General features: G+C 47.7%; 1 protein-coding gene across 1 annotated transcript in view; it reads left to right on the top strand.

Moving 5' to 3' along the window:
• Positions 1-480: 480 nt before the first annotated feature.
• lgr4 (leucine-rich repeat containing G protein-coupled receptor 4) overlaps positions 481-7,869 on the top strand; it is a 41,998-nt gene continuing 34,609 nt past the window's right edge. Inside the window, exon 1 of the mRNA XM_035521080.1 lies at positions 481-1,292. Coding sequence (XP_035376973.1) covers positions 1,102-1,292 — 191 coding nt within the window. The 5' untranslated portion in view covers positions 481-1,101. The remainder of the gene's footprint in view (positions 1,293-7,869) is intronic.

Raw genomic sequence — 7,869 nt, 5'->3', positions numbered from 1 at the left:
TCTGTTTACACTATATATACCTTAAACACTATGAATTATATAACACTGAATCCTAAGGTCACATTATTTTAAAGTAAGGCAACAACACACCAATAATGACCTACATTTGTATGATGCCATCTATTAGATACAAAGCTTCAGTCAGATACAGATTGCTTCCTAATAGAATAAAGTAATACTTACATAACTTTTTACATAAGCTTAGGTTTGTAAGTTTATGACTGCAATGGTATTGCTCATGTTTTAAATACTTTCATTCTAGTCCCAAGTGAGACTTAATCTTCTTCCATGATTTAAAAAATCAGGTATTTTATCCGTTTGTTTTCCTGCATTCTACATTTTTTTAAACTATGACCGTATAGTTAGGGTAGAGCAGCAGTAATTTCGGGCACTGATCGCTTATAAACTTCACTCGTGTGTAACGATGCCCAAGGTTGACAACTCATTAATATGTATTCTGGTATTAGCATATTCAGCAGCTCGCGGAGCTGGCCGTCCTGTGGTGGTTGCGAGCGACTGCACGAGCGGGGTAGTATCGCGCGCGGGGTGGTGGAGGAACCAGGGGAGGCTACGTGAGCCACGGCGGAGAGCTGGCCGTGTTTTTCCTGCGTGAGACGCCGAAAACCCCTTGCCGTCGAGGTCGTCCGCCGTCGTTTCGTTACTCGGTTCCAGAGTTCGGTTTCAGGGGCGCAGCAACAAGGGCCAAGCGAAAGGTGTTGGTGCTGGTGCTGCCCGGAGGTGCTGGGCAAACGGGCTCGGCGCAGCATGAACGTTGTCTGGCCCAGCTTACTTATATTGTAGGTAAGCGCTCTGGTTTCAGCGGCGGGGGGTGAAGTATTGGGCACAACATGCATATCTTCTGGGGCACCGATCGACAAAGAGACGGTTTGTAGCCCGTTAACCGGCCAACAGATCGAGTTCGTCCGATCGAAACGCAGTAACACTTACTGAAGTCGGTAAAGTCACCCAGGGCACCAAGATCGCCTCTGCTTCGAGGTACAGAATCTCGCTACCGCTTTTACACGATTTGGAGGCAGATACATCGGGGTGGTATTCGAGTCTCCTTTTCCCAAAAAAAAAAAAAAAAAAAAAAAGACGACAATGCTCTTGTTGGTCATCCGCATTTTCCTGCTGGGATTGTGCACATTACGACACGGTGCTGCCGGACAAGGACAGTCCACCCCGGCTGCATGCTCGCCCCAGTGCCGCTGCGACGAAGACGGAGGTGCCGACTGCTCCGGGAAAGGACTGAGCACCGTCCCGGCGGGACTGAGCGCATTTACGTATTATCTGTAAGTAATCTTACAACTCGCGCATTAACAAGAATGAGGTTTTGAAGGCAGACTCGTGTCCATCTGTTGTGGTACCCTAGAGCGGTGTGGGTGATGTGAAGGGGAGGCAAGAGAAACTTTTGCACACTAGCAGAAAGGCTGCGGATATGGTAACAAAGTCGAAAGGGGCTCTTTGAAAAAGCCAAACTACGGTTTTAGCTACCTTTAGCTCCTTTTTAGGAAATATTATGACACGTCTGAATCACAAATGCATGTCAGAAATATTTCCATTGTGTCTGTAGGCCATGTAGGCTGTTTGTCATCAAGACTAGAAAGACGAGATTTCGAGGTTTTTTAATAGCGAGGTTCGAAAGGTGTTCGTTCTTCTTTCTTTCTTGATGCGACTTTCCAAACTAACTACTTTAACCGAACGTCCTTTCCCGAGTTGTCCGGCCAGTGTCCAGTGCACAGCGTGTCATATTTTGTGACATGACTGTTGTTTTCTTTGGACAGAACTAGAACGAGTGGATCATGCCAATAACCAGCCTAACAGCTCATTGCATAAGTAGAGCGGGCCCAAGAGGGGTAGCGTGTAGTGTGCAGTACTGCTCCAGTACTACCTTACTAAATACCTCTCAAATGGGCTGCCGAATCTCGGCAGTCCAGAAAAGGACTTTTATATGCCTTGGATTTTGATTTTAATAAACTGCATCCAGTATGTTTAATTTCATATTTGCACTCACCCACACAGAAATGGATTATTGTGATATAATCCATATGATCTTATCAAATGTTTGTATAACATTTAGTATGGTATATTGTTGGGCCTCATAACTTTCTGTGTAAATTGTACTTCCACATCTGTAGAGTATATTTTTTTCTCGGAGAGATCAAAATGCTCTTTCAGAAGGTTTTATTAAAGTTTGACGCGTCTACCTATGGTCCTGGATCATCAACCCCCCCCCCCCCCTTTTTTTTTTAAAGCACTCAAGGAGATCAAAGATAAGTTAGACACTGACAGGGCAAACCGAAGCGCAGTAGTATGGCCTGTCAAATGTTACAGTGTCCGTCAGCCAATAGCAGCATCGGCCCTCACCCACCACCAGCCAGGAGGTTCATCCAGCACACACCTCCCCACGATGTCTTCTGTCCCACGTCAGCTCCACGAACATACTCAGCGCCCCGCGCGGAGGCCTGTCCTCGTCAAACTCTGCATCTGACCTCCTCCTTTAGCGCCCCGCCCGGCCCCACCAAGGAGTGCAGAGGTGCTGTGCCTCCCTCGGGGCCCGTCGGCGTGGAACGCAGCCCGGGGGTCATCTAGAAATGCCTCTAAACCCATGCCAAGCTGAGGCAGAAGAGAAGCGGGGAGAAACACTCGCCGTGCCGGGGACTGTCTTAGACGTCACAGCGTAATATGCTGAAGTCGTGCTATCATGGGTCGTGTGAGGTGCACGGTGGACTGTTAACCTGATTCTCTCAGACATTACCCGCCAACCTATTTACAGGCTGTAATGAGGGCTAGGCTTGGCTGTTATTTACTTACTGGTGCTTGTTTAAAACGTCTCATGACGACTAGCTCTGACTAATGGGTCTCTAGCCGTTATGTTTATTATGGGCTATGTTTGGGGATAAATGTGGCTGTAATCCTGGTCACTAGGAACCAACAGGTGATGAGCAATGCACTTCATATTTATGTTATCAAAAGCCGAAGTTTAAACGCAGACGTACTGAACTGTGGAGGCTAGTGATGAATTAGACTCTTGGCTTCTGCTATCAGTCCACGCCACCCACGTTTCTGCAGCCCATGGCTATAATGACACGCTGCTAAATTGTGGTAGTAACTCTACACATAAACTCAACACATTTTTTGCCGTTTCTGGTATTCTGGGCCTTTCAAACCTTTCAGAATACTGCGGCACCTTCTGCACTCATGAAGGCCTTAGGTACTGTACATAATGCATACCGCTATGCTTATAAGTCCGCAGGGATACTTCTTCTGTGATATTTCGAAACTGGAGCCAAAGCAATCCTTTCTTCAGTTAACGACTTCACTGAAGTATAGATTCCTTTCTCAGTGTTCGGGGTACATCGTGTTGGCTGCCAACCATATGAACAGGGATATTACTTTTTGACTGATAAAACATGCTTGGCTAGTATCTCCTCCTCCTTCAGAAATCTTCTGACAATAAGAAGAAAAACAAAAACAGCAACAAAGAAAAGACTGCCAAAACTGCGCGAGCGTTACAGAAGCGTCGCTGCTGGCTATGCAGGCCATCCACTCGTCAGCGCGGTGCCAGTCACAGCATGAAGGGCAGGCTTGCGACAGGCTGAGGAACATGCTGGTGCCTGGACTCCCGCCCCCGGCCCCGCCCCCGGGCCCCGCCCTTGGCTCCCCGCGCCACACGCCTTATTGCTCTTCTGGTATTTATTTATGTAATTGATGATGGCAGGGCAGCTCTCCACCCCCCCCCCCCCCCCCCCCGAATTGCTAGCCATGACCAGCAAGCGCTCATCTGTTCCCGCCAGAAGAAAGAGAGGGAGAGAAAGAGAGGGAGTCAAAGGAGAGAAGGCGTACGAAAGGAAGAGAGGGACCAGGACTGAGCGTTAAGCGATTGCACGCACACAAAGGCCAAGGCGAGGGCGCGTGCACGTTTGTGTGTGTGAGAGAGAAAGACTGGTGGATTGACGCCCAAGGTAGGGAGAGAGAGGCAGAGACACGGACAGAGGGAAGCAGGAGAAGTGTGTGCGTACACGCGTGCGTGCGTGGAAGGGTCTGGTTGATCATTGCTCTCCCCCTGGTGTAGACAGCACGGCTGAGGCTTGTGTGCTTAATAAAGTTGGCACAGGCCAGCAGCTTGCGCAACGACCCGGGTTAATGTTCCACCGGGCGGGCGAGGCTGCATCGCCTCCTCACCGAGGCACAGTGCCGCCTTAAAGAAGCAAACAGGCAAGGCAGGAGCCACTGCGCGAAACAAGCCTTTACCTTGACCTTGAGTTTACTGTGCGGACAACTGGAACGTCCAATCAAAATAGCTCCTAACTTATTTTATAGCACCAGTAAGACCTGCCCTTCACAGATAGCTCCCACAAAGTATGCATTGTATATGTAGTTGTTTATGGCGATTGTCTAGATATTGTATCATTAGCACAGTTGAGACCTGATATTCTCCATATTGTGTCCAGGTTATAGTTTCCTATGAAGATGAATGGAATCGTGTATAGTTACAAATACATTCAACTGCTGCTTTTCTCTTACCCTAACTAATTAGCCATTTTGTCTTTTCCATTTTGCTCAACATATACTCCATTTCTGTGTAATTTGGTGTGTGTGTGTGTGTGTGTGTGTGTGTGTGTGTGTGTGTGTGTGTGTGTGTGAGCATGCACACGCAGCAGGGATAACCCCGTCAACCGTCTGTCCATGCGCTATTAGCAGGCCCTTGTCTCAAGCTCAGTTGAGCGTCTCCTCATGGAGAGTCAGGAATGCGCCTTTGTGTCCCCATTACCAAAGCGGAGGTGCTGTGTTCTGGTCTGCCTTGGAGGCGTGGGTGGGCGGCCAGACGGAACCGGAGCCCTGGAATCTTTACCCACCCCCCGACTGTCCCGCACGCTCCGTGAGTGATAGGACAAAAGGGCGCTTGTGCGGGGAACCGGAACCGGAAAAGCACCAGCACAGTCTCAACCCTACACTGCATACACAGGCTGTGATTGGAACGGGTTTGCAGGGCACTGGCATGCGGGTTTGGAGGCTTGTGAGCCAGCAGGGGTAGGTACGGTCTGCAGTTATGGTTATAGCAGAGCAGGGGTAGGTATGGTCTGCAGTTATGGTTATAGCAGAGCAGGGGTAGGTACGGGCTGCAGTTATGGTTATAGCAGAGCAGAGGTAGGTACGGTCTGCAGTTATGGTTATAGCAGAGCAGGGGTAGGTACGGTCTGCAGTTATGGTTATAGCAGAGCAGGGGTAGGTATGGTCTGCAGTTATGGTTATAGCAGAGCAAGGGTAGGTACGGTCTGCAGTTATGGTTATAGCAGAGCAGAGGTAGGTACGGTCTGCAGTTATGGATCTAGCAGAGCAGGGGTATGTACGGTCTGCAGTTATGGATATAGCAGAGCAGGGGTAGGTACGGTCTGCAGTTATGGATCTAGCAGAGCAGGGGTAGGTACGGTCTGCAGTTATGGATCTAGCAGAGCAGGGGTAGGTACGGTCTGCAGTTATGGATCTAGCAGAGCAGGGGTAGGTACGGTCTGCAGTTATGGTTATAGCAGAGCAGGGGTAGGTACGGTCTGCAGTTATGGTTATAGCAGAGCAGAGGTAGGTACGGTCTGCAGTTATGGATCTAGCAGAGCAGGGGTAGGTACGGTCTGCAGTTATGGATCTAGCAGAGCAGGGGTAGGTACGGTCTGCAGTTATGGATCTAGCAGAGCAGGGGTAGGTACGGTCTGCAGTTATGGTTATAGCAGAGCAGGGGTAGGTACGGTCTGCAGTTATGGATCTAGCAGAGCAGGGGTAGGTACGGTCTGCAGTTATGGTTATAGCAGAGCAGGGGTAGGTACGGTCTGCAGTTATGGATCTAGCAGAGCAGGGGTAGGTACGGTCTGCAGTTATGGTTATAGCAGAGTGTCTTTGTGTGCGACATCATTTGTAACTAGTATATTTCTCCTACAAGCCCCTCGTGTGTAGTGTAGAGGTAGTACAGCTGCTTCTCAGACCCACTCACCTCCTCCCTCACTCCCAGTCACCTCCTCCTTCATTCCCAGTCACCTCCGCCCTTACTCCCACTCACCTCCTCCCTCACTCCCACTCACCTCCTCTCTCACTCCCACTCAGCTCCTCTCACTCCATCACCTCTCTCTTTCTCTCCCAGTCCCTCACACCTTGTTCTCAAGCCTTGTTCTCAGTCCCTACTTTTTGCTCCTTTTTGCTGATATTATAAAGGGTTAAGATTAATTTAACACACACAGAAGATGAATTACACCACATACTGAGAGTTGACTTTAAATGTTATTGCCAGGTAATTATATTTGAAGTGTTTACCTTGAATTTATTTTCACGCTGTAAAACAATTGAGTTTACGTCAGTTGTTTATGGAACGTGATTGCCAATCTCATTTGAGTTGTACCAACCGTGTTCCACATTAGAGTGGTATTCTCTGTGTTTGTCTTTCTTTCATTTTTGCACATTTTGTTAGTGTCTTGAGCGCCATGTTTAGAAATGGTCTAATGTTTTCCCCATACATCCCCCCACCAAATCCCACAGTTTAAAGTGAAAGGCACATTCTTGTAGTGAGGAATCATGAAAAAATATAATCTGTTAAGTTTTCAAGGCCTTTACTTCTTCCTTGGTGATAACTCCTTTGCGAACAGCAACACTGCCAGTTTAATGCAGGTTTTATTTGAAAACGCTTCTATGGAAACGCTATTTACAAAACAGGTGTATGAATAAACTACATTGGCTTTTTGGACAAGTGCTGGTGTTGAGGTATTTTATATGTGAGGTTTTCATTTGAATACGCGGCCAACTCAGGGCTGCGTCTGTGATGTCTGTCCACATTGTGTAGCAGTAACTGCCTGCTTGTCGTCACATGGCCCTTGTTGTCTGAATGTGGTCGTGGTGACTGGTTAATCCTTGATTTACTGTAAACAGCCATTTTCTAGAATATTATCTTAACTACAGTATTTGCTCTTTGTTTCTAAGTGAGCTCTTAGCATTCTGATGTTTTTGGCGTTTAGACATTATGTGCCAGGATGTGGAGGAAAATCGGAGAAAATTTTTAGTTGTATCTGAAAGGTATGATTTTACAGAAACAAATTTAATGTATAAAAGTGCATTGTGAAATTATGTAGCATTTTTGCAAATACTTTCTATACACTGCTACTTCCTTAATCTAAGATCTTATCTCCATGTATGACATTTTTCAAGAGTCATTTTTATATTTTTCAACATTTGTTTTCCTCTTAGTAAGTCTGATAACAGACCTCCAGATCTGGCATGTCGGTGTTATTCAGACCATCTACCTGATAAGTGTAAGCTATTCAAATTCTTACTGGTGGGGAACTGGCCAACTGCTAACCTTTAGCTAACTCATTTGGGTAAACTGCATGGAGTGATTGAAGTCCCTCTACAAACACTGTTGCGCAAGGATATTTTTGTAACTAGGCAATGTAAAAGTAAACGTCCAGCTCAGTGCCGATAGCGATCAAGCAGTCTGGTGGATTATTGTCCAGTTGTTTAAGATGCATAGCAACTGGAGTCATAGCAACCGTAACGACTCATCTCTGCGCCCGCCGACATCCGCAGATTTTTAGGTTTTTTTTTTCTTGCTTTGCCTAAAGATCCCCAGCGGGGGCGCTACGATCCTCCCGGGGGGTTTCCTGCTGAACTGAAGCGATAACCGCAAGAGTTGCCGTGGCCTTGAAGGCTGAGGTCCTCTGTCATGTGGCTTTTCTGTTTATCTAAAAGAGCAAGGGTGAGAATAAAGTGAGTCTTGGGCAGGTCTTGGGGAGCCAGAGCGGCTGGGCGAGCGAGCAGGCAGTTCAGCAGAGTGTGTGCGGGTGAATATGCGTGTGGGGGAGGGGGGTGCCGCCGAGTGTGCGGAAGGCC

The sequence above is a fragment of the Electrophorus electricus genome, chromosome 21 (assembly GCF_013358815.1).
Source record: "Electrophorus electricus isolate fEleEle1 chromosome 21, fEleEle1.pri, whole genome shotgun sequence".
Classification (NCBI taxonomy): Eukaryota; Metazoa; Chordata; class Actinopteri; order Gymnotiformes; family Gymnotidae; genus Electrophorus; species Electrophorus electricus.
The sequence above is the reverse complement of the archived record's forward strand: the minus strand, read 5'-3'. Positions and strand labels throughout refer to the sequence as shown.